General features: G+C 40.7%; 2 protein-coding genes across 10 annotated transcripts in view; both read left to right on the forward strand.

The window, feature by feature from the left end:
- The first annotated feature begins 992 nt into the window (after positions 1-992).
- LOC112230456 (mitogen-activated protein kinase kinase kinase kinase 3) lies at positions 993-20,112 on the forward strand. 9 transcript variants are annotated; one of them, XR_006080605.1, is made up of 14 exons: positions 993-1,070; positions 1,572-1,634; positions 2,457-2,678; positions 3,760-3,815; positions 4,230-4,277; positions 4,711-4,753; positions 6,882-6,954; positions 9,061-9,192; positions 9,786-9,848; positions 10,281-10,362; positions 13,871-13,993; positions 15,059-15,155; positions 16,473-16,542; positions 18,881-20,112. XR_006080605.1 is itself a non-coding variant. In XM_024396781.2 (14 exons), the coding sequence occupies exons 3-13, from the start codon at positions 2,576-2,578 to the stop codon at positions 18,943-18,945; spliced, it is 885 nt and encodes a 294-aa protein (XP_024252549.1). In that variant the 5' UTR covers positions 993-1,070; positions 1,572-1,634; positions 2,457-2,575; the 3' UTR covers positions 18,946-18,953; positions 19,449-20,109. The 9 variants fall into 9 exon arrangements, 8 of the variants coding, with proteins under 8 accessions (XP_024252549.1, XP_042166710.1, XP_042166709.1 ...); XM_024396781.2 differs by lacking the exon at positions 16,473-16,542 and having other exon boundaries at positions 18,881-18,953; positions 19,449-20,109; XM_042310776.1 differs by lacking the exon at positions 16,473-16,542 and having other exon boundaries at positions 2,457-2,682; positions 18,881-20,111.
- Positions 20,113-25,243: 5,131 nt separating this feature from the next.
- Positions 25,244-26,576, forward strand: part of LOC112230420 (mitogen-activated protein kinase kinase kinase kinase 3-like) — a 41,338-nt gene continuing 40,005 nt past the window's right edge. Inside the window, exon 1 of the mRNA XM_024396727.2 lies at positions 25,244-25,289. The gene's annotated coding sequence lies outside the window, so the exon portion shown is untranslated. The remainder of the gene's footprint in view (positions 25,290-26,576) is intronic.

Consider the following 26,576-nt stretch of genomic DNA (forward strand, 5'->3'; position numbering starts at 1 on the left):
GAAATACACATGCAGAGATCATCCGTTCTCGCACTCCGCGTCTCACTAAGACATGGCGGTTGGAACAAAAATTTCCAATTTGGGCTCCAGACCAAAGGACAAATTTCCACCTGTCTAATGTCCATTGCTCATGTTTCTTGGCCAAAGCAAGTCTCTTCAAATTGGTGTTCTTTGGTAGTGGTTTCTTTGCAGCAATTTGACCATGAAGGCCTGATTCACACAGTCCCCTCTGAACAGTTGATGTTTATGTATCTGTCACTTGAACTCTGTGAAGCTTTTATTTGGGCTGTAATTTCTGAGGCTGGTAACTCTAATGAACTTATCCTCTGCAGCAGAGGTAACTCTGGGTCTTCCATTTCTGTGGCGGTCCTCATGAGAGCTAGTTTCATCATAGATCTTGATGTGTCTTGCGACTGCACTTTCAAAGTTCTTGAAATGTTCCGTGTTGACTGACCTTCATATCTTAAAGTAATGATGGACTGTTGTTTCTCTTTGCTTATTTGAGCTGTTCTTACCATAATATGGACTTGGTCTTTACCAAATAGGGCTATCTTCTGTATACCACCCTTACCTTGACACAACTGATTGGCTAAAATGCATTGACAAGGAAAGAAATTCCACAAATTAACTTTTAAGAAGGCACACCTGTTAATTGATATGCATTCTAGGTGATTACCTCATGAAGCTGTTTCAGAGAATGCCAAGAGTGTGCAAAGCTGTCATCAAGGCTAAGGGTTGGCTATTTGAAGAATCTCAAATATAAAATATATTTGATTTGTTTAACACTCTTTTGGTTACTACATGATTCCATATGTGTTATTTCATAGTTTTGATGTCTTCACTGTTTCAATGTTTGTTATTCTACAAATGAGAAAATAGTAAAAATAAAGAAAAACCCTTGAATGTGTTTTATAAATGTGTGTTTATGTACGTATGTTACTTTGTCTCTCTTCTCACCACGTCTGTCGTCTCTCCACAGGGGAGGACTTTGTGGTGGTGCAGCAGGAAATCATCATGATGAAGGACTGCAAGCATTCTAACATCGTGGCCTACTTTGGCAGTTACTTAAGGTAGCATATTTAAAGGTCCGCACCCCATGCTTCATCCGCCACCATCCCTAACCTACCCTTCCCTCCTCCACCCCTGTCCTGGCTCAGTCAATTCCCAGCCACTCTCAGGTTTTGAAGTACACACAGGCTCAGCGTAGAGTCGTTCTCCACTGCAGCCAAGCTACGGACAGAGCCTCCTTTCCAAGTCTAGCCGCACTAACGCTAGCATGCTAACAATGTGCCTAATTACTAGCTCTGGGGAAATGCTTTGTATTGAACTGCTCAAGAGGTGAGGGAGGTGGAGGGTGGCCATTTTGAGAAGTTTTAACGCGTTGGTTGGCCGGAGGGTAGTTGTGACCTAATAGCCGAACCGCATCATGCTGTGTCACAACCTAGAAAAAGACTCCCAAAAGCATTCATCCATACTCTCTCTCTGCCTCTTTGCTTTAGCTTTTTACTCAGACTATTTTGAGCCGTACAGTATCGATTGTAATGTAATTTGTTTCCTTTTGCTCTTTACAGGAGAGATAAATTATGGATATGTATTGAATATTGCGGGGGAGGGTCCCTACAAGACATATCACGGTAAGCATACACAACAACATACAGCGCACAAACACACATACACACACAAAACACACAAGCATTTGAAAAATGACCGCTGGCTCAACCGGTTCGATGAAGCCAAATTCAATACGTTTCGGTGTGTGGTTTTAAGCTAATTCCTCACTCAAGCTAGACGTCCTCTTACTAGGGGTATGTCCCAAATGGCGCCCTATTCCCTTTATAGTACACTACTTTATACTACGGCCCAGGGGGAATCGGTTGCCATGTTGGACGTAACCTAGCTCCTACCACATAACCAGGTAGACAGTTAACAGATTCTTATTACGCTTTTTCTTCTTCTTGTCTTGGTCGTTAAAGGGAAAATCTGCAGTTGCTACGTCCATTTTTGGACTTTAAAAGAGATGATATATCCATTTTATTCTAGAAGAATATAACTTATAAATTGCCTCACGCGCTTAGTTCAACGGTCTTAACCCATCACAACCCAAAATATAAGCTGGTTTTACTCGAATGTTTGTAAACAAACACTGTGTATAGATTTAAAACATGGCTAAAACTATAAGTTTGTCATGGATGGTCAGTTTTTGCATCCATAGCTCCATCTATATATTTGAGTAGTTACATTTCTTCAGCCCCATCCCCGAGCTATTTACGAAAGTACTGGTGGCGTGACCACTTTGTAATTGTTTGAACTGCAGATTGCCCATTTAAAGAGCAGGTCATTAGTGCGGCCGTCTTTAGCAGCTGTTTTTGCACTTTTGCGCACACACAGACACATACATACATACACTCACACAGAGACGGTGTTGATTCTGCTCTTAATGACTGTGCTGGGCTCAGTCGGCTGTAAGGCTCCTCATTAGAGAGACAGGAACAGCAGTCGACACCACCAACTACCGTTGATCTCATCCTCCCACATATCGGCTCCCTGCTGCCACGGAGACGTCACGCTGGTCATAATGTCCCCAACCCTAGGCTCTGTCCACGGAGTACATAGAGGGTCACCGAAACGGAAGGCTGACGTGCTCGGCGCACTGTCCCTCGTGGTCTCCACAATGCCCAGTAGGTTTGTCGCATCGTTACATTCCTTTAACCTTCATCGTTTAGTTGTTGGGTATTCTTAACAAGGCTTAAGGGGGCATGTTGATTAGTCTAACATAGCTTCCTCTCCTTTTCTCCTTTCCATCTGCATTGATCTGAAAATGGAGGATAGGTGAAAGCAGTATGGTAGACCCTAGCTGGGAGTATGCTGTCATCTGTATAGGTTCTTTCAGGTCAGTGCCGATGAAAGAAAGAATATAAAGGAAGGATGTAATTTTAGACTGAGTTTTCCAATTTAAACATGTTAGGTTCTAACTCATGGAAGATTAGTACATCTCAAACCAAGTTTATTCACCCAATGGTTCAGACAGCTGAACTGACAAAGACATGTTTATACCAGAACAAGTGTATATATACCCCAATTTGGGTTAAGTCTCCTCCTTCCCTCTAAACATTACATCTTTATTGCTAGGTAGGACGTTAAGTGATGCGGGTAATAAACTGTTCCTTCTCCCTTCATGTGACATGACCTCTGCCCCCATTACTCACTAATTCATAGCTCTCCACCCTTATCAGTGACCGCAACCGTGTGATTGCCTTTCCTTTACACATGTCTAACCTTAATTGACTCCACCATAGACATTCCTCCTACAGATAACCATTAACTTCTGGTGTAGAAACCAGACGGTGGCCCTTCTCATTTCCAAAGGATACCTGATGATTAACAATGTTTCCAGTTAAGAAGTCAGAACCCATCAAACAGGGTCAATGAGTTAGCCAGCTAACCTGTGTAACTATTTGGAAGTAAATTCCTCATTTTTTGGAAAGATAAGCTTGAAAGGGGAGGCAGGTAGCCTAGTGGTTAGAGTGTTGGACTAGTAACCGAAAGGTTGCAAGATCGAATCCCTGAGCTGACAAGGTAAAAATCTGTCGTTCAGCCCCTGAACAAGGCAGTTGTTTGTTCTTAATAAAGGTAAAATATAAAAAATAAAAAATAAAATGGGAATATTATAATTGATTCAACTGGCTAACTTGGTGACCCTGCTTTTTGATATACCCCAGTGCTTCTCAGGCTCCAACCATGTCTCTCCTTATCTTTCAGTGACCGGGCCTCTTACAGAATCACAAATAGCCTACGTGTCTCGAGAAACTCTTCAGGTACGTCCATTCACTTTGCCTCCTCCAGCACTCAAGCATTCACTCTTCTTCAGACAGATGTCTTTCAGCTAAAAGCCTTTGAACTGCCTTTGATTTCATCCATCCGCTCGATTGAGATTGAAAACAGCCGTTAGCAATAGCAACATCGTAGGACTATTGTTGTCATTGATTTGTTCGATTTTGATACACACAACTATTATATCATAATAAATCCTTTATTACAAATTGCAAAAAATAAGCAAACAGACTATTGCTTTCCTGGTAAAATGACAGTTCTCTTATGCTTTTGGAAAGGTATGTGGCTGATTTTGGTTGAATGTGAATTGGCTAAAAAGGGACACCATATTAGGATGGGATATTATTTGTGAAGAGGTCAATGGACTTGACTCACTGTCTGCATTTTTCCCTTCACAGGGTCTCTACTATCTACACAACAAAGGGAAAATGCACAGAGACATAAAGGTAAGGTGGGAAAATGCAAGGTTCCATTGCATAGAATAGAATTGAGTGCACAAAGGCAAGGTGGGACTGGAACAATAACCATTTCAAGCAGGAATGCATTGTGTAGATTAGGATCGAATAGAATACAGTTTATTGTCCTCTTCAAGAAAATCATTTTACACAAGCTTGTACCTACACACAAATAGACCAACAACACCTTCACCCAGACATGTACAAAAAACATTTACAGTAGTTTAGTGTGTTCCTCTGGAATTTCTTGGCAGAGACGGTGTAATAGCCATTATAAAAACATTTCTGACACTAATAGCCACCAAGTTGGTAAGACATTTGATACGTTGTTGAGAAAACGTATGTATAAACGTACTAAACACTTACATAGGCCTATGCAACTGCAAATCCATTGAAGTTGTAATTTTCTTTTATCTGCACAAAGGGAGCAAACATACTGTTGACAGACAACGGGTACGTCAAACTAGGTAAGGAGTCCAGACGTCCAACTGTTTTCTTTGATGTCTGCGTTTCAATATGATGAATAATGGCAATTTGTTGAGTTGAGTGTGTGATCGCCACCTGGCTGTGATTGACAAGCTGTTAATTGTGCTTGGCTGTGAATAGCACCTTCTGCTTTTGTGTGTGTGTGTGTGCTTTTATATTCAATGTGTGTAGTAAGCTAAATCAAGTCTGAGATGCCTGGACAGTGATTGGAATAATTGTATATCAGTGCTACCACTACAATTTATATCATATTCCTTTTGGGAATATTGCCTACACCAGCTTACATTTTTTGTATAATTACTACAATACATGAGCATTGCATGATTTTCATTGATTTCAACATTGCTATGCATAATGTATAATTTACTACAGAGCGAACCAGGCTTAGGAAATGGTCATCAAACGTGTATTAGACATTCACTGTATTAATGATGAACTGTTGATTGCATTTGGACATTTACAGTTGAAGTTGGAAGTTTGCATACTCTTAGGTTGGAGTCACTAAAACAATTTTTTCAACCACTCCACACATTTCTTGTTAACAAACTATAGTTTTGGCAAGCCGGTTAGGACATCTACTTTGTACATGACACAAGTAATTTTTCCACCCATTGTTTACAGACAGATTATTTCACTTATATTTCACTGTATCACAATTCCAGTGGTTAAGAAGTTTACATACACTAAGTTGACTGTGCCTTTAAACAGCTTGGAAAATTCCCCGAAATTATGTCATGGCTTTAGAAGCTTCTGATAGGCTAATCAAGGCCTACCTTCAAACTCAGTGGCTCTTTGCTTGACATTATGGGAAAATCAAAGGAAATCAACCAAGACCTCAGAAAATAAATTGTAGACCTCGACGAGTCTGGTTCATTCTTGGGAGCAATTTCCAAACGCCTGAAGGTACCACATTCATCTGTACAAACAATAGTACGCAAGTATAAACACCATGGGAACATCATTGAGCCCTCATACCGCTCAGGGAGGAGATGCGTTCTGTTTCCTGGAGATGAACGTACTTTGGTGCGAAAAGTGCAAATCAATCCCAGAACAACAGCAAAGGACCTTGCGAAGATGCTGGAGGAAGTACAAAAGTATCTACTGTATATCCACAGTTAAAAGAGTCATATCGACATAACCAGAAAGGCCGCTCAGCAACGAAGAAGCCACTGCTCCAAACCTGCCATAAAAAAGCCAGACTACGGTTTGCAACTGCACAGAGGGATAAAAATCATACTTTTTGGAGAAATGTCCTCTGGACTGATGAAACAAAAATAGAACTGTTTGGCCATTCTGACCATCGTTATGTTTGGAGAAAAAAGGGGGAGGCTTGCAAGCCGAAGAACACCATCCCAACCTTGAAGCACTGGGGTGGCAGCATCATGCTGTGGGGTGCTTTGCTGCAGGAGTTACTGGTGCACTTTACAAAATAGATGGCATTACGAGGTAGGAAAATTATGTGGATATATTGAAGCAACATCTCAAGACATCAGTCAGGAAGTTAAAGCTTGGTCGCAAATGGGTCTTCCGAATGGACAATGACCCCAAGCATACTTCCAAAGTTGTGGCAAAATGGCTTAAGGACAACAAAGTCAAGGTATTGGAGTGGCCATCACAAAACCCTGACCTCAATCCCATAGAAATTGTTGGCAGAACTGAAAAGCGTGTGTGAGCAAGGAGGCCTACAAACCTGACTCAGTTACACCAGCTCTGTCAGGAGGAATGGGCCAAAATTCACCCAACTTATTGTGTGAATTTTGTGGAAGGCTACATGAAACGTTTGACCCAAGTTAAACAATTTAAAGGCAATGCTACCAAATACTAATTGAGGGTATGTAAACTTCTGACCCACTGGGAATGTGATGAAAGTATTAAAAGCTTAAATAAATAATTCTCTACTATTATTCTGACATTTCACATTCTTAAAATAAAGTGGTGATCCTAACTGACCTAAAACTGGGAATTTTGACTAGGATTAAATGTCAGGAATTGTGAAAAACTGAGTTTAAATGTTTTTGGCTAAGGTATATGTAAACTTCCGACTTCAACTGTTGATGGGAATAGACCTATAAAGTCAGGTTCTCAAATCTTTCATTGTTTTCTTGGCAGCTGACTTCGGCGTCTCGGCCCAAATCACAATGACCATTGCAAAGAGAAAATCCTTCATCGGCACACCTTACTGGTAATGTCCTTCATCATCTCCCCCCTTCTATCAATTCTCTCTGTCCCTTGATACCCAAGTCAGGTGAATCTATCCATGGATCTATCATCCACCATTTTGTCAAGCAGGATATGAATGTGCCCTTCGATTGATTTTAGAAGGTTTTTAACCCCCTAGAGTTGATATCCGTGGCCCTGCAAAAATCAAATTAGCATAATGAAAACATTTCCATCAAAATCCATCAGTTTAAGCTGGATATGTTTTTTTTGCATTGCATCTGCCAATGTTGTACTTCTGCATATGTGGTAAAAGTTGGCAGAGAACCCTAACCCCAATCCCGACCCTTACCCTAGACCGGGTTCGTATCCAAATCCTGACCCTACCCTCATCCCCTTACACTGATACACTCTTTTCCTTTTTTGAGCCCACACCTCTCTTTATTCATGTTTTGTTTAGTCTGTTTTGTTTTGACTCCTGTTTTGTTGTTTGTTAATTTCTATAATTATAAAGCAACGTTCTTTCCATGAAAGCGCTATATAAGTTCCATGTTGTAGTAGTAGTATTATTATACCTGGCGAAAACCAAACAGTGCATTCCACAGTAAGAACCTCATACCAACGATCAAGCATGGTGGTGGTAGTGTGATGGTTTGGGGATGCTGACTCAGGACCTGGACAACTTGCCTTAATAGAAGGAACCATGAATTCTGCTCTGTATCAGAGTATTCTGCAGGAGAATGTCAGGCCAGCCATCTGTGAGCTGAAGCTGAAGTGCAGCTGGGTCATCTAGCAAGACAAAGATCCATAAACACAATTAAGTCTACATGAAAGTGGCTAAAAAGCAACAAATGTTTCGTTTTGGAATGGCCTAGTCAATGTCCAGACCTAATCCTAATTGAGATGTTGGAGCAGGACTTGAAATGAGCAGTTCATACTTGAAAACCCACAAATGTCACTGTGTTAAGTAGTTCTGCATGCATGACTGGGCCAAAATTGCTCACAGCGATGTGAGAGACTGATCAACAACTACAGGAAGCATTTGGTTGCAGTCGTTGCAGCTAAAGGTGGCACAACCAGTTATTGAGTGTAAGGGGGCAATTACTTTTTCACACAGGGGAATTGGGTGTTGCATAACTTTGTAAATTAAATAAATAGGTATACTTTTTTTGGGGAGGGGGGGTGTGTTATCTCAGGTTCCCTTTATCTAAGATCTGATAACATTCAGTATCAAAAATATGCAAAAATAGAGAAAATCAGAAGGGAGGCAAATACTTTTCACGGCACTGTAGGACAGACACTTCAGAACAAACTTATTTTAGTCAAATAATTGTTTTTTTTTTCTTAATTTTTAAAATTTTAAATTGTATTTCTTAAAATTCTAAATCAAATAGATAAATGATATTTGGTATGACTTTCTTAAAATAATTCCGTATGTTAGCTTAGTAGAACCCCCGCCCAGCTTAGGCAGGGCTTAGACTCTAGGGGGTTAACATATTCTGATTATATTGATTTGGTGGTGATGATGATGATGATGAGTGGCAGGTAGACTAGTGGTTAAGTGCCGACTAGGTGAAAAATCTGTCTGTGCCCTTGAGCAAGACACTTAACTCTAATTGCTCCAGTAAGTCGCTCTGGATAAGAGCGTCTGATAAATTACTGAAATGTAATAATAATGTTGTTGTAAATTGTATCATCAAATCCAATTTTAGAACAGTGTATTCGATTGATTTAAAAAAAAGTTACCTATTAAACATAATAACTTTCACGAATAAGCCTTATAAATGCTTATAAATTGTAAAATTTAAAATCCGTGCTGGCTCTAGCCATTTTGGGTAATTAAGTGAGTTTTGGTAGGGTTGCCACCCCCGACCTTGGCGGCGAAACATTTGTGGCCCCCCACTTGGCACCCCTAGCGGTCGAGCCACCGCTAAACAAAAGTTTAGAAATATTTACAAAATGTGTTAATATTTATAAACATTTTATAAGCGAGTAATTGGCACATACAGTGAGTTATACAGTTGAGTTCAGAGGTCTTGGTTGAGATGCCCCTGTAGTGTTAATTGCTATTGACTGTGCCAAGGCTATGTGGTGAACGGTTCATTTAACTGAGCCGACTCCCTGTGTGCAGGATGGCACCTGAGGTGGCAGCCGTGGAGAGGAAGGGCGGGTACAACCAACTGTGCGACATCTGGGCGGTGGGCATCACCGCCATCGAGCTGGCAGAGCTGCAGCCGCCCATGTTTGACCTTCACCCGATGAGGTTAGCATTTGAACCTGTTGGCATCAGACCAGGGCCCTTTTTTTTTTGACAGAGACCTTTATGAAATGAAGAGCACAGAGAGAATGGAGACACATAATAGGGCCAGTAGGTGCCGGGATTCTTATCCATGCATGCAGGGGAATCTTATACACTCACCCTCCGCATGTATTTGGACAGTGAAGCATGTATCTTTTGGGGCTCTACACTCAAGCATTTTGGATTTGAGATTAAATGTTTCATATGAGGCGACAGTACAGAATGACACCTTTTACTTGAGGTTATTTTCAGACATATCTGTTTTACCGTTAAGAAATGAAAGCACTTTTATGTAGCTAGTCTCTCATTTGAAGTCAAAGGTATTTGGACAAATTCACTTATAGTAGTCAATAGTTAAGTATTTGGTCCCATATTTCTAACACGCAATGACTCGACAAACTCGTTGTATGCATTTGCAGAACCTAAAGTAAGCAGATCATAATTATTTTCAATGTATGTTTAGAAAGTTAGCGCCTTTAACTGAGTAAAAGCAAGGATTGGATGTGAAAGGACTGATTTCCTTAAATACACAACTGCACCTTTTTGTTTTTTTTCAGAGCCCTGTTTTTTATGACCAAAAGTAACTTCCAGCCGCCCAAGTTGAAAGACAAGGTGAAGTGGTAAGTGTCTTTACGCTTGCTGCCTGCAACATAACCTTAACCCTGTCCGGTTCTATCTCGTTACTTGAACACACCGTCCTCTCCCACCCCAACACTTATACGTTAGAACTGGATGGAAAAAGAGACGTAATACAATATTAATGAATCAAATCAAAATGCTGCTAAAATATTAACAGTCAGACACACCTGTCATAGGGGTAAAGGAGCCTCAGATTTGTGTCAATGTCATTGGACTCAGAGAAAGGCTTTTTTTTGTGGGGAGTGGTTTGAGAATTGACAGCCTAACTCGATTTACACATAATATGAGGTCAAGTTTTATCCCAAAGAGGTTTGATCATTATTAGCATATAAATTTGAATATTTACTTTAAAAAATGATAGAATGGGTGAAATATTTTTTTTTTTAAATACAATTTCATTTTCTCTCCCCAAGGACCAGTAATTTTCATCATTTTGTAAAAATATCGTTGACGAAAAATCCAAAGAAAAGGCCTTCCTCAGACAAGCTGCTGCAGGTAAGATGATCTTGGCCTGAGCTACATAACAGTAATGTGATTGTAGTGATGTCATTGTGTGGATCAAGGGATTTGGTTGCCTCAATGACAACCCAAAGAGTATTGTTCATAAGGAAGTCTTTCAAATGTTCAAGGTCAAGATTGGGTGAAATAGTGTGAATATTTGGAAATAGAGCCCCCTTTGCAGTTGTTATACAAACGCTGGTTAAATGGGCAATATGAAGTTCAAACAATAGCAAGCACTGACCCCGCACCTGTTTTTGTAAACAGCTGAGGAATGGTGCTGGAGAAATTGAACCACTCTCAAATTAATAGAATGAGCTAGCGGATTCAAGGAATAATGATACTTTATCAACATTATAGTTTTTACCATGTTTAAAATAAAACAAAATGTATTGGTCACATACACGTGTTTAACAGATGTTATTGTGGGTGTAGCAAAATGCACAATGCAGTAATAGCTAACAAGTAATATCTAACCGTTTCACAACATATACCCAAAATACATGTAAATCTAAGTAAGGAATGGATTAAGACTATATACATATGTCAGAGCGCCATTGGACTAAGATACAGTGGTATAGTATAGAATACACTATATCGTCGGAAGTTTACATACACTCAAGTTGGAGTCATTAAAACTCGTTTTTCAACCACTCCACAAATTTCTTGTCAACAAACTATAGTTTTGGCTTGTCGGTTAGAACATCTACTTTGTGCATGACAAGTAATTTTTCTAACAATTGTTTACAGACAGATTATTTCACTTATAACTCACAATTCAAGTGGGTCAGAAGTTTACATACACTAAGTTGACTGTGCCTTTAAACAGCTTGGAAAATTCCAGAAAATGATGTCATGGTTTTAGAAGCTTCTGATAGGCTAATTGACATCATTTGAGTCAATTGGAGGTGTACCTATGGATGTATTTCAAGGCCTACCTTCAAACTCAGTGGCTCTTTGCTTGACATCATGGGAAAATCAAAAGAAATCAACCAAGACCTCAGAAAATAAATTGTAGACCTCGACGAGTCTGGTTCATCCTTGGGAGCAATTTCCAAACGCCTGAAGGTACCACGTTCATCTGTACAAACAATCGTATGCAGGTATAAACACCATGGGACAACGCAGCCGTCATACCGCTCAGGAAGGAGACGTGTTCTGTCTCCTAGAGATGAACGTACTTTGGTGCAAGAAGTGCAAATCAATCCCTGAACATCAGCAAAGGACCTTGTGATGATGCTGGAGGAAACGGGTACAACAGTGTGTATATATATCCACAGTAAAACAAGTCCTATATCAACATAACCTGAAAGGCCGCTCAGCAAGGAAGAAGCCACTGCTCCAAAACCGCCATAAAAAAGCCAGACTACAGTTTGCAACTGCACATGAGGACAAAGATCGTACTTTTTGGAGAAATGTCCTCTGGTCTGATGAAACAAAAATAGAACTGTTTGGCCATAATGACCAGTGTTATGTTTGGAGGAAAAAGGGGGAGGTTTGCAAGCCAAAGAACACCATCCCAACCGTGAAGCACTGGGATGTCAGCATCATGTTGTGGGGATGCTTTGCTGCAGGAGGGACTGGTGCACTTCACAAAATAGATGGTATCATAAGGAGGGAAAATGATGTGGATATATTGAAGCAACATCTCAAGACATCAGTTAAAGTTAAAGCTTGGCCGCAAATGGGTCTTCCAAATGGACAATGACCCCAAGCATACTTCCAAAGTTATGGCTTAAGGACAACAAAGTCAATGTATTGGATTGGCTATCACAAAGCCCTGACCTCAACCCTATAGAAAATATGTTAGCAGAACTGAAAAAGTGTGTGTGAGCATGGAGGCCTACAAACCCAAGTTAAACAATTTTAAAGGCAATGCTACCAAATACTAATTGAGTGTATGTAAACTTCTGACCCACTGGGAATGTGATGAAAGAAATAAAAGCTGAAATAAATCATTCTCTACTATTATTCTGACATTTCACATTCTTAAAATAAAGTGGTGTTCCTAACTAACCTAAAACAGGGAATTTTTTATTAAGATTCAATTTCAGGAATTGTGAAAAACTGAGTTTAAATGTATTTGGCTAAGGTGTATGTCAACTTCCGACTGCAACTGTACATATGAGATGGGTGATGGAATATTTACACACAATTAAAGTGACTAAGATGCCGTAGAATAGCTTGGAGCACAGTCTATACATATGAGATGAGTTGTGCTAGATACGGAAACGTTATTAAAGTGGCTAGTGATCCATTTCTAAAAGTGGGCAGTGATTCCTGATATATGTCTATAGGCATCCGCCTCTGATGTGCAAGTGATTGCTGTTTAGCAGTCTGATGGCCTTGAGATATATACTGTTTTTCAGTCTTTAGTCCCAGCTTTGATGCACCTGTATTGATCTTGCCTTCCGGATGATAGCGGGGTGAACAGGCAGTGGCTCGGGTGGTTGATGTCCTTGATTTTCTTTTTGGCCTTCCTGTGGCATCGGGTGGTGTAGGTGTCCAGGAGGGGGGAGATTTTGCCCCCAGTTATACACTTTGAGGCTATATAGTGTTTGTTTTCAAGTAAAACAAGCTTACATTTTGGGTTCTGATGGTGTATGACAGTTGAGCTAAGCTCATGAGGCATTTAAAAGATTCTTAAAGAATCAATGGGTAAACATTTATTTAACAGTCCAAAAAAGGATGTTGCAATTGCAGAAAGTGCTGTAGAAAGTGCTTCAGTTTCCACATAGCAACTCTTATTTACTATTAGCCTGAGGTTTGTGTTCTTAGAACTCGACCATGTATATCACTCAAATAAACTTAACAGAGGAACCCACCTAACTCTTACAGGCTCAACCGTTTGAACATTTTATCTTAGAAATCTTGTTTAGATCTACCTCACTTAAAGTGCCTTTTACACATTACTCTTTAGCCTTTTAATAATCTATTGCACAAGCATGTAATAAAAATGTGATAATGTCTTGTTTCATGCTTGTCTGAGGCAAATGGCACCGTATGCCCATATTTGGGATGCAGCCTAAATGTGTTGTCTGTCTAGTGTTTTTGTATGTCAGTCCATATCAGATGCACCACTTTAGCCCTGAATCTAATTGTCCCAAGGGGATGGATAAAGTTGTATCTTATCTCATCTTAGATAACATTTTCCCTAAGCCAAGCCAACTCCTATTTTATTCAACTGCTATTTGGCTCAAGAGGGAACAACCACAGCAGGAAATGTATTTTTTTTAAATAATTGAGAGCTATGATTAATTTGTTTTACTCGATTGCATTTCTCATAATGCAATCTTTCTGACACGTGTTTTTTCTTGACTGAATCTGGCCCATAGTCTCCTACAGTTAGTCTGGTCTCAGATCTGTTTGTGTTGTATTGCCAACTGCTATGGTCATTGCCCCATCAATAACCATAGGAATTGGCAAGACCGCACAAACAGATCCGAGACCAGGCTATGGTAGAGTATGAACTCCGCTTCATTGTTGTCCCCTGATGTTTTCCCAGCATCCCTTTGTCTCGCAACCTCTAAGTCGCACGCTGGCCATCGAGCTCTTGGACAAGGCCAGCAACCCGGACCACTCCTCCTACGAAGACCACTTAGATGATGTGCCTGAGGAGTCCGAGGAGGTACAGTACAGCTGCAGACACTCACAGGACACATCCTCATTTAATCAAAACCGGTAACCTTTGCTAGTCTGTTAATACAATCTTTCCAACTCCTTGTCACTCAGTGTCAATCCAAACATTTGGCATAACTGTTCCATAAGGAGTTGTCAAGATAGCAGAATCAGACTGGCACCCAGGCTAGGTTGCCTCCAAAGTTGCCATTATTCAATGGTGACATCAATTCTCACAGTGGAAATAGTAATCATTTAGATTTTCCTTTGTCTTATCCTGTATTCCTGGTTACTGGTTTTGATTGATCAAGGCCCTAAATCATTTTATTTGACTACAAAGGACTATCATTGGTTATAGAGCATCTATTGTACTTTGTCATACAGAACATTGTGTCACTGTAGGTTTTAGGGGTCAATTTAGTCTGTGTATAATGCACAGCAAGAGTTTGATGGGAGTGCTTTTGCTATTCAAAGCCACTGTATTCACACTCAGCAGTACTTTTATCTTTGTCAATATTATACTAGAATACACTGACTGAACATTCTGTCTTGTTCATTGGCACACTTAAATGCATATTTTTTAGACAATTACGGAATGTATACTATTATACAGCATCTACACATTTTTGTTTGAATTTTAAAGATGTATTAGCCTTAGCATAAGCATTAATTAGCCTCTTAGCTGCCTGCAATTTTTATTTTTTACATTTCCCCAACATTGTCTCATCAAATGTACGCATGACTCATTCCAAAAAGTTGCACTGTCACTTTAGCTGGCAGTAGTCACACATTGTCCAAGGCCCATAATAACTGACTCTAGGTGTTGACTCTGTGCCTTAAAGGAATTATTTAGGCCGTTTCACCCCCTGCCCTGTCCTCAACTGCTCCGGGGTAAAGTTTCCCCTAGGTACAGATCTATGATCAGCTTCCTTTCCCCCAAGCCTAACCTTAAATATTAGTGGGGGAAATGCAAAACTGACCGAAGATCAGCAACTAAGGGCAATTTCACCCTAATCCTCCTCAACTCCTCTTATCAGTTGGGCTGAGTGTCTCTGTCTCTCTCCTTTGCCCTTAGTTGAAACACAAGAGGGTGCTTTGGCTCATACTGGGGTGTGTTTCAACCTGTTGTCCCCCTATCTCGACGACTCCCACGCTTTTCCGTTGGCAGAGAGGTACCGTGTGTCTGTCTGTCTGTTTGTGGGCGTTGTGGGCCTATATGGGTGTGTTTGCTTGCTCTGGTAATTGAGATTGTGTGCACACAGGCATAGATGTGTGGTTCGTTTTTTTAAACATTTGTGCATGGTAAGTGTGTTCGGGTGTAACATCATGAGCATGTGCTGAAATTGTTTGATGTGGAGAATGGTGTGAAACCATTGGGTCCTTGCTAAAGCTAAAATGTATGATACATTTTACCATTTGAGTACTTAGTCCCACTTTACAGTGGGTGACCTTAATAAATATTTACATCAGGTAGTATAATTACAGTGTAGATACTGTAGAGCTGCATGTAAATACAAAGGTATCGGGGACACTTATTGTAAATTGGAACCAAATGCTATTTGTCTTTAATGGTAGACCCATGTGGATCAGTCGGTAGAGCATGGTGCTTGCAACTCCAGGGTTGTGGGTTCAATTCCCACGGGATCCACTACAAAAAAAGTATGAAAATGTATGCACCCACTACTGGATAAGAGCATCTGCTAAATGAATAAAATGTAGACAAGAATGGTCCTATATTATATCCCAAGATTAAGTTGTGCTGGAGAAGCTCCTTCAACCGCCCCTGGCTTCCGACGGTTTGGCTCTAAATGCTTTTAGTCAACCCGGCAGTGAAGGAGGTCCTTCAACTGCCATTTTGTGCCCTGGGAATGTTAGTTCCACTGTGAGCCCATCACATAAAGTAAAGTGCATGTCCTCTGATGCACGAAGGAGGACACACTGCTAAATAAATAACAGTGGAAGCCATCCTGGGACTACCTTGGCTGCCCCCAAATGTCACCCTGGTCCCTACATAGTGCACTACTTGGGCTGTGCTCATAATTAGTGCACTATATAGGAAATGGGCAGCCATTTGGGACGCACGCCTTTCTTATAGTCATGACACAGAAGACGACTGGCAGCCAACTAATGATTTTCCCCACATGGCTTAGTGGAAGGGAGGATATCAGGTTGATGCCCCCCCCAGAAGGGTCATTTTCATTACACGTGTCATCAAAGTGCGACATTCAATGGTGGTATTTTTACACTAGCCTCTTTAATCAGGGAAATGTGGAAGGTTGCCAGGAAGACGTGACTCACTTGTTTCCCAAATGGAACCCTATTCCCTATATGGTGCACTACTTTTGACTATAGGGTCCATAGGCGTCTGGTCAAAAGTAGTGCACTATAAAAGGAATAGGGTGCCATTTGGGACGTATGCGCCGGCTGCCAAGACGGTTTGAATACTTGTTATTCTTTCATTTGAAATCTTGTTCTTCTCTCATCGGCAGGGTAGCCTAGTGGTTAGAGCGTTGGACTAGTAACCGGAAGGTTGCAAGTTCAAATCGCCGAGCTGACAAGGTACAAATCTGTCGTTCTGCCCCTGAACAGGCAGTTAACCCACTGTTCCTAGGCTGTCATTGAAAGTAAGAATTTGTTCTTAACTGACTTGCCTAGTTTAAAAAAATCATCGTTATCGCTAATTGTCGTTACATTATACTGGTCTTACCAGAGAGGAAGAGACGAAGCGAGAGGTTTCACTCTCACTGAAATCTAAACATGTCGCCTGTCTTCCGCCAATGGGACAACAACTCCCATTGTTAGGAAGGAGACATGAGCATCTCATCATTATATACAGATCTCTTATCTTACCTATTGACGCTAATTACAGTGCATTCGGAAAGTATTCAGACCCCTTCCCCTTTTCCACATTTTGTTACGTTACAGCCTTATTCTAAAAAAAAAATGTCTTTGTCAATCTACACACTGCCCCATAATGACAAAGCGAAAACATGTTTTTAGAAATGTTTACAAATTTTATGAAAAATAATATACATAAATACAGGGCAGGGGGTAAATAATTATTCAGACCCTTTGCTATGAGACTTGAAATTTAGCTCAGGTGCATCCTGTTTCCATTGATCATACTTTAGATGTTTCTACAACTTGATTGGAGTCCACCTGTGATAAATTCAATCGAGTGGACATTATTTGAAAGGCACACACCTGTAAGGTCTCACAGTTGGCAGTGCATGTCAGAGCAGGATTGTGTCGATGCACAGATCTGGGGAAGGGTACCAAAACATTTCTGCCACATTGAAGGTCCCGAAGAACACAATGGCTTCCATCATTCTTAAATGGAAGAAGCTTGGGACCACCAAGACTCTTCCTAGAGCTGGCCACCCAGCCAAACGGCGCAATCGGGGGAGAAGGGCCTTGGTCACTCTGACAGAGCTCCAGAGTTCCTCTGTGGAGATAGGAGAACCTTCCAGAAGGACAATCATCTCTACAGCACTCCATCAACCAGGCATCTATGTTAGAGTGGCCAGACGGAAGCCACTCCTTAGTAAAAGGCACATGACAAAATGATACAAAATTCTCACGTCTGATAAAACCAAGATTGAATTCTTTGGCTTGAATGCCAAGCGTCACGTCTGGAGGAAACTTAGCACCTTCCCTACGGTGAAGCGTGGTGGCAGCATCATCCTTTGGCAATGTTTTTCAGCAGCAGGAACTGGGAAACTAGTCAGCATTGAGGGAAAGATGAACGGAGCAAAGTAAAAAGATACTTAATGAAAACCTGCTCCAGAGTGCTCAGGACCTCAGACTGAGGCGAAGGTTCACCTTCCAACAGGACAACGACCCTAAGCACACAGCCAAGACAATGCAGGAGTGGCTTCGGAAACAACTCTGAGTCAATTTTAGAATAAGGCTGTAACGTAACAATGTGAAAAAAGTGAAGGGGTCTTGAATACTTTTTCTACACACCCCTTGCACAGTCTTCACATTTTGCTGCCTTAAAATTACATATAAAAAGGGATTACACTGGAATTTTTACCTACAGATCTACACAATCTACTCCACATTTTTTAAATGATAGAAACATTTCTAAATTAATTTAAAATGAAAGAACGAAGATGTCTTGATTGCATGTGTCTTCACACCTCAGAGTTAATACTTGGTGGAAGTACATTTGGCAGCCATTACAGCTGTGAATAATATTCTACCAACTTTGCATAACTCTTAGGGCAACATATGTCCATTATTTTTGTCAAAATTGCTTAAGGTCAGTAAATTTGGTTGGGAATCAATGGTGAACAGGAATAATTCAACCTCGTCTCTGATTTTCAAGCAACTTTAATTCAGGACTGAGACTAAACCACTCAAAAACACTCAACACCTCTTGGAAAGCCACTGGTATGTCTTTGGCATAACAATGTGTGTAATTGTCTGGCTGAAAAATATAACTCCACCCCAGGGTTAGGTTTTCAGAAGACTGAGGCTGGTTTTCCTTTTTACCTGGGCTTTGTTTCTTTCATATTTATTTTGATCCTGACAAATTCCCCAGTCCCTGCCAATGACCAGCATACCCATTACATAAAGCTGCCACCACAATACTTTAAAATACAATTAAATCCCATTTTTAAATGTAATTTTAAGGCAGTATCAGATGCATACAAGCACATTGAAATAATATCAAACACTTTCATAAACTGTACTGTAGGGGGTATGTATGTCAGAATGCCTGCATCAGACAATGCTACATTTTTGCCTTGCGACTAATGTATTCCTAGCCTGGTCCCAGATCGTTTTGGGCTGACAATGACCATAAAATTTGGCAATACAGCACAAACAGATCTGGGACCAGGCTAGTTAGTGTTGTACTGTTTCCCTCACTCCACTTTATCTGTTTTGACAGCCCCCTGTATCGGTGCCGCATCGGATTCGCTCTGGGAACACACGAGAAGGGAAGACCCTCTCTGAGATCAACTGTGAGTGTCTTCAGTAGCATTTTACTTAATCCCTTTGGTATAAGAGTGACATTAGCATGCCATAGTATGTCATAAGCATTCATGACTAGGGCAGTTAGGGTGAACGTATTACCACCATACCGGCGGTCACGAGTCATGAAGGCAGTCTAATTCCACGTGAATTTTTAGTCACAGTAAATTAGGCTTCTCCCAGCCCTGATGCTGCCAATGTTCATTAGTAGCCTACCAAACTTGCTAACTGCCTGGTACTCAGCACTCTATTGTCCCTCTAATCTCTCTGACGTCAATGCAAATGTATTTAAAAATCTAATCAAACACTTCATGAGAGCACATGAGCTAATGTTACGCAACATTTCAGTAGGCTATGCAATTGTGCGTTAAAACAGAGTAATGGCCTCTAATAAGAATAGGAGGATCAGCATTCTATAGGCTAGGCCTACTGTATTTATTTCTCAACTTTCTTAATATTAAGCACATTGCTTATATTTACAACAGGAGTACCTGGCTGGCATGAAAATAAACCACGGGGAAAAGTGTCCTTCAGTCGCAATTTAAGTGCATAGATGACATGTATTTTTTTCCTGCCGACCCTGTTTCTAAACAGGTGCTTGATTATGGTCCATTCTAAATCAAAACATATTTCACACATATATTATTTAGTATATGTAAAAACTATATTAAATCAAGAATAGTCTGATGGGTGACAATATTAGCCAAATACTTGTGAATTATATATTATCACTTGTGAATGATGACTAGCTTAAGAAACAATGCCTTTTTTTTTGTGCTACTTTTTGAATCATAGTCACATGTAATGTAGCCTAGTCCATAGGTGTATATGTTTTAAGGTTTGTATCACAACTAAAGTGGCCAACGGGCATACGTAAGCAGCGCTTGAGTTTCAAGTTTGGGGAAGGTCATTTTCATCTTATGCACCTTTATAATAAAAGCATTACATGGATAATTGCATTTGCGGTCATTTTTGATAATGGTGTTTTCCGCTAATGTAACATTCACGCTTATTGAAATAATACTACCATGTGCGCATTGCTGTGCTTATAATGTGAAGAAATAGCCTTATCGCTTAGCTTAAAATATTGATAAACTTTCTGATCAGTTGCATCAGCCAAAATTCTTTAAAGTTTTTTTTGATGCTAGTGGTTATATTAATTTGGGATCTATTGCATCCCGCAACTGTCCCAGACTATGTTTGGAATATTTATTTCTCGCACAGAATAGAATAGGTTAACCTTTGTACTATGGGGGATAGTAGATTGACATAGGCTAGTGCTTTCACTGTTCGTTAGGCCTACTCATCTTGTTGGCTGACGAAAAGTAAATGTGGACAGTTCTTCAAATATCCTCAATATGCTCCTCGGAATTGGATATGGACGCACGCAGGTGCGTGCCCGATGTGTCGGTCTTCACTTGTAGCTTGTGAGAAAGACCCGATCACTTGATGGAGCACGCATCACTCAGGGAGAAGTGCACAATGGCCGCTGGCCGCAAAAGACTTGGATTTTTTTTTAGGGTGCATTACAGCCACACAAGGGGATGCCGCCGTGAAATTCCGAGGCATTATCAAGTGCTTGTCAAATTGTGAGTGACTGATGTAGTGTGTACAGCCTGCACAAAAAAAACAATGCAGAGCTCATGCCTTTCAAGCAAAAATGTTTAGAGTCCCATCATGCAGCCTTACAATGTATTAAAAATCAAAACATATAGCCTAACGTTTGTAGAACTAAAGTTTAAGTTAAATAACTCTAAATTAAGCATGTAGGAATAGCAATTTCTTTGTTAACCGCTTAACACAGAATAGCCGCATGTGCTCACTCCCTCAAATTGTTTATTCAGATTTGTTAAATTGTATTCTTCATACTATAAAATAATGCCACCGACTCAAATCTTGTCTGCTAAATGAACTAGTGTAGCCCACAGCCATTTGGCATAGCCAGATCAGGGCCTCAGGACAACTCAGAATATGCTATTCTGTTCTTCTGTTCTTCTTCTTCATATCATGCTTCTTTAGGCCTGTCTAAAATAAATAACATATTTATTGTGAAGGTGTAGGCTATATTACATGGATTATGCGTGGAAGCCAGGAGATGCAAAATGTGTTTGTTAATTAATGGTAAATTACCGTGAGACTGACAGTTTATTTGCTTAACAATCACCGTCTGACAGTATTTTGTGACCGCTACAGCCTTAGTCATGACATGACTGAAAAGGTTACATGGTTAGATCTTCCGGGAAGATAGAAAACTTAGATTTTTTTTTTTTAAACCTTCTGTTTTGGACTCAACGTGTCAATGTATGGCTCGTACATGCATAATAAATGATCTACAGTCCTCTCCAAGCGGAAAAAGCATCTGAATCCTTACATTCTAACCTGCCATCATTTAGTGCATGAGATTACGCACTCGTGCCTGTCATGTATTGCACTCTGAAGCAAGTTTTCAAGTGCCTGCATGGCTTACCATTAGTTGTTTTGATAGCAGCTAAAATACATGGATCAAATCCATGCATCATAAGTTAGAAAACATCTGAAATTAGAAGTTATATATTATTTTTTTATTTTTTAGTATACTAGCAGACACTCATATCCAGATTGATTTACAGTAGCCATTAGGGTTAAGTACCTTGCTCAAGGGCACATTGACAGATTTTTCACCGAGTTGGATCAGGGGTTTGAACCAGCAATCTTTTTTGTAATTTTTTATAATTTTGTAATATATTGTGCAATAGGCTATAAGGTTTATACAAGACGTGTCCATCCATTCCGTTCGTGAATCGTGATATGAATGTATACTACAAACTTTCCCATGTTTGTTCAATGAACCATAAACAATTAATGAACATGTACCTGTGGAACGGTCGTTAAGACACAAACAGCTTACAGACGGTAGGCAATTAAGGTCACAGTTATGACATTTTAAGTCACTAAAGAGGCCTTTCTACTGCTCATCTGCATGAACATGCCTTAGGAATGCTGCAAGGAGGCATGAGGACTGCAGATGTGGCCAGGGCAATAGATTGCTCATACAATTATTTACACATATAAGTTTGCTGAAAAGAAACACAGTTGACAGTGAGAGGACATTTCTTTTTTTTGCCAAAAGGCAGCTAAAGGACTCTGAGACCATAAGAAACAAAATTCTCAGGTCTGATGAAACCAAGATTGAACTCTTTGGCTTGAATGCCAAGCGTCACGCCATTCTCCCCCGATTGACTTTCAAGGAGTAGGACATTTGATGCAACTATATAATCAAAAGTAGATGGACACCCCTTCAAATGAGTGAATTTGGCTATTTCAGCCATACCTGTTGCTGAGCAGTGTATACAATTGAGCACACAGCATGCAGTCTTAATAGACAAACATTGGCAGTAGAATGGCCTTACTGAAGAGCTCAGGCACCGTCATAGGATGCCACCTTTCCAACAAGTCAGTTCGTCAAATTTCTGCCCCGCTAGAGCTGCCCCGATCAACTGTAAGTGCTGTTATTATGAAGTGGAAACGTCTAGGAGCAACAACAGCTCAGCCGGGAAACGCGTTCCCTGGAGTGATGAATCATGCTTCACCACCGACAGACAAATCTGGTTTTGGCGGATGCCAGGAGAACGTTGCATGCCCCAATGCATAGTGGCAACTGTAAAGTTTGGTGGATGAGGAATACCGGCCTGGGGCTGTTTTTCATGGTTCGAGCCAGGCCCCTTAGTTTCAGTGAAGGGAAATCTTAGCACTACAGCATAAAATAATATTCTACACAATTCTGTGCTTCCAACTTTGTGGAAACAGTTCCAGCATGACAATTTCCCTGTGCACAAAGTGCGGTCCATACAGAAATGGTTTCCCAAGATCGGTGTGGAGAACTTGAATGGCCTGCACAGAGCCCTGACCTCAACCTCATCGAACACTTTTGGGATGAATTGGAACGCCGACTGCGAGCCAGGCCTAATTGCCCAACATCAGTGCCTAATGCAAGTCCCCGCAGCAATGTTCTGTCATCTAGTGGAAAGCCTTCCGAGCAGAGTGGAGGCTGTTATAGCAGCAAAGGGGGACCAACTTCATATTAATAACCATGATTTTGGAATGAGATATTTGATGAACAGGTGTCCACAAACTTATGGTCATGTATTGTAGAAGTGTACATTTTCCGTTGTTTAAACTTACTTTATAACATTTGCTTGCTCGTTTGCCATATTAGTCTGATGGGACCATACCCTACAACGGGAGCTAGCCTGCAACAACAGAACTTGATAGAGAATGTTTATTCGCAGGTGGAATGAGGTCCAGTAAGGTTGCAAGGTTAAAGTGGGAGGCGGGATTCAGGTCAGCACTGTATTGTCCAATGAGGTTGCGAGGTGAGCCCAACATGCACACCCCACATGCACTGACGTTGTACACAATTATGAACAATATTCGGGGACCCGTTTTGGGTTGTGAGCTCTACTTTCAAAACAACTGGCTGGAATTATTAAAATCATTTTTATTTACGACTGCATCAAGTAAGTAGCCACAATCTAACATCTCGCACAGGTCACTGTGACTGGTTATGACATCTATAATGTCACGTTTAATAACAATGTAACGAAAGCTTTTCAAATTTCTCCCTGAGTGGTCCTTCTCATGACCTTTTGTGGTTAAGTATGGAAAACCACTCCTTCCTCTCTCTGCCTCTCCCCCGCACTCGCTCCTTATCTTTCCAGCTCTCCTTTTTGTCACTCACTAAGTCGCTGAGCATCACTTCCCAAGAGACTTGAATATTCGCCCTGCATGTGCAAAAGGCGCATGGGGAACTGCTTACTGTTCATTCAGCGACTCTATATCTGAGGGTCTTAATCTTTGCCATTTAGTTTTGACTCAGTACCCACAGAGATTATATAGGAGGGAAAGTGCCTACACTAGGAGTAATATGCCCGTAAGCGATCTTTAGTGATATTTTGTGCTTATGTTGCTGTTCGAGTCATGCAGGTTTTTATTTTTTTATTGCCAGGCCACTGTGACTATATTTAGAAATGTGTTGTGTGTTCATTTCTTAGTACTGCAGTTTGTTTAATTCTCTGTTTCATTTTTTTAACACTGATAGTCGATCAAGTCAAGTTTCATCCCCTGCTTAGGAAGGAGACTGAACCTCATCACGAACCAGCAGCGAGTGACTCTAACACACACAAACACACGCACAGGCTTGCCCATCAACATTTCACACTTTTCGACCAACCAAATCACACGTTGCAACAATAATGACTGTTTAAATTCAGAACCTCACAATTTCCATGGCTATTGTTGCACTGCTATCATACCATAACTGTGCATTGTATTTTGGATGAGGCATACTATAGTATTTGGTGATATGTTATATAGACTATATTAACTGTATGTGGTATAATAGCGACGACAGACGCCTGCATACAAAGATATATTGGAAACCCAGATCGTGCGCTCCAAACGACACCATATTGTCCCTGGTCAAAGGTATATATGGAATAGGGTGTCATTTGGGACGTACCCACAGTCAACAAATACGAGTTGTAGTTTGTATGTTGACTTCAAAATACCGAAGGGGTGAGAGTCTCACATTGTTAAATACATTTTCTAACCCTTCCAATTAAATATCTAACCGAGTCTAAACAGTGTTTAAATGTAGCAGTGTTTGAATGTGTGTGTGTGTTAATCAACAATCAGTCATCAAGTCCTGTACACAGTACCTTCCAATCCTCCAGTCTTGAAGTATTTTCTTCTTTTCTTCTTTTTTTTATTTTTATAAAGCACCCCACACACACACACACACACACACACACACACACACAAACACATTTGGGGGACTAAAGAATTTGTAAAAATAATTATATATATTTATTCTAAATATATTTGTATATTTTTTTGCAAGGAGTGTTTATTTATTTTTATCAACAGCCACAAAATCGTAGGCTTGTAATACCACGCTCTTTCTCTCTCTCTCAACTTCTGTCTTTGATGTGCTTTGGTTGGAGGGGAAGATCGGCCACTTATTTTAGAGGTGCAAGTCCATGAAAGATTATTTTCTGAAGGCCCCACTTGCATGGTATCCTTTTGGCACCTTGGCCAGCCTTTTGAGTCTCTCACCCCTTATGTGTGTTTAAAAGAAATATGTTTATACATTTTTTAACCCAACCTTCATCCCATCTCTTCAAACAACTTCAACAACTTTAAAAAAAAAACTGTGTGTGTGATTATTTTTAAATACCCCATGACTGTGAATAATCTGTATTTTCTTGGTCTGTCTACTAAACAGCCCGACCCTGATGATTTTTTTGGACTGTGTGGAAGAACAATACTACACTGCAAGATCTAACATGGTACTTCTGTTCTTATTTTTGCCCATATTTTACCTCTGTTTTGTGTTGTCTCATCCTCATCGCAGTTCATATGTTGTCAGTTCACGTTTGGATGCTTTTCACTCGGTGAAGCCCTCTGTCTTGCTGCTTTCGCTGGTATCCCTTAACACTTTCACTTGTCATTGCATGTGTAACCTTTTAGTTAACAAGGCAAGTCAGTTAAGAACAAATTCTTATTTACAATGACGGCCTACACATGTAAAGACATAAACCGTGCCCTTGCGACATATACTCCCTTTTGTAACATATAGTTTGCAGCCTATAGTTCCTTTTGGTTATTAGTGTCAGGTATCACTGCACATTTATTAATGCCCTGCATACCTTACAGTATGATCAATTCATATTCCTACCTGGTTTTGACGTGGTTGATGAAATAACACAGTAATATCAGCATGAAAAATCACCAAATGGGTTACAATGATGAAATATCGCATGTAAGTTCTCCCCTGGCCTATTTTGTAGTAAGTATTTTTTTGACATGCGCTTGTTTTTACAGGGGCACAGAAGGGCTTTATTTTTAGGGCTTGTCACAATGCGAAGCGTCTCTTTTTCAAAGAGAGAAAGGTTGAAAGAGAGGGGGATGGTTATCAAAGTGCAATGCCCTATCAATGATGGCACTCAGACGAGGGAGGACAAGGAGCTGGAGAGATGAGAGAGGGGTTGAGATGGAAATATAGGGATGGAAGTGTTGAGAAAAGGAGGTGTTGAGAAAGGGAGGTGTTGAGAAAGGGAGGTGTTGAGAAAGGGAGGTGTTGAGAAAGGGAGGTGTTGAGAAAGGGAGTTGTTGAGAGAGAGCGAGGTGTTGAGAGAGAGAGAGAGCGAGGTTGAGAGAGAGCGAGGTTGAGAGAGAGCGAGGTTGAGAGAGAGCGAGGTGTTGAGAGAGAGCGAGGTGTTGAGAGAGAGAGAGCGAGGTGTTGAGAGAGAGAGAGCGAGGTGTTGAGAGAGAGAGCGAGGTGTTGAGAGAGAGCGAGGTGTTGAGAGAGAGAGAGAGCGAGGTGAGAGAGAGAGAGCGAGGTGTGAGAGAGAGAGAGCGAGGTGTTGAGAGAGAGAGCGAGGTTGAGAGAGAGAGAACGAGGTGTGAGAGAGAGAGCGAGCGAGGTTGAGAGAGAGAGAAGAGAGAGAGGTTGAGAGAGAGAGAAGCGAGGTTGAGAGAGAGCGAGCGAGGTTGAGAGAGAGAGCGAGCGAGGTTGAGCGAGGTTGAGAGAGAGAGAGAGAGCGAGCGAGGTTGAGAGAGAGAGCGAGCGAGGT

Source organism: Oncorhynchus tshawytscha, linkage group LG32 (genome assembly GCF_018296145.1).
Source record: "Oncorhynchus tshawytscha isolate Ot180627B linkage group LG32, Otsh_v2.0, whole genome shotgun sequence".
In the NCBI taxonomy this organism is placed as follows: Eukaryota; Metazoa; Chordata; class Actinopteri; order Salmoniformes; family Salmonidae; genus Oncorhynchus; species Oncorhynchus tshawytscha.

Bases quoted from the DNA above. Each gene is read 5' to 3' on its own strand.
- LOC112230456 (XM_042310775.1), top strand. From the start codon at position 2,576: ATGTCCCCAACCCTAGGCTCTGTCCACGGAGTACATAGAGGGTCACCG. The intron at 9,193-9,785 runs GTTAGCATTTGA...GTTTTTTTTCAG, and splicing joins TTTGACCTTCACCCGATGAG to AGCCCTGTTTTTTATGACCA. The intron at 13,994-15,058 runs GTACAGTACAGC...CTTTGCCCTTAG, and splicing joins TGCCTGAGGAGTCCGAGGAG to TTGAAACACAAGAGGGTGCT.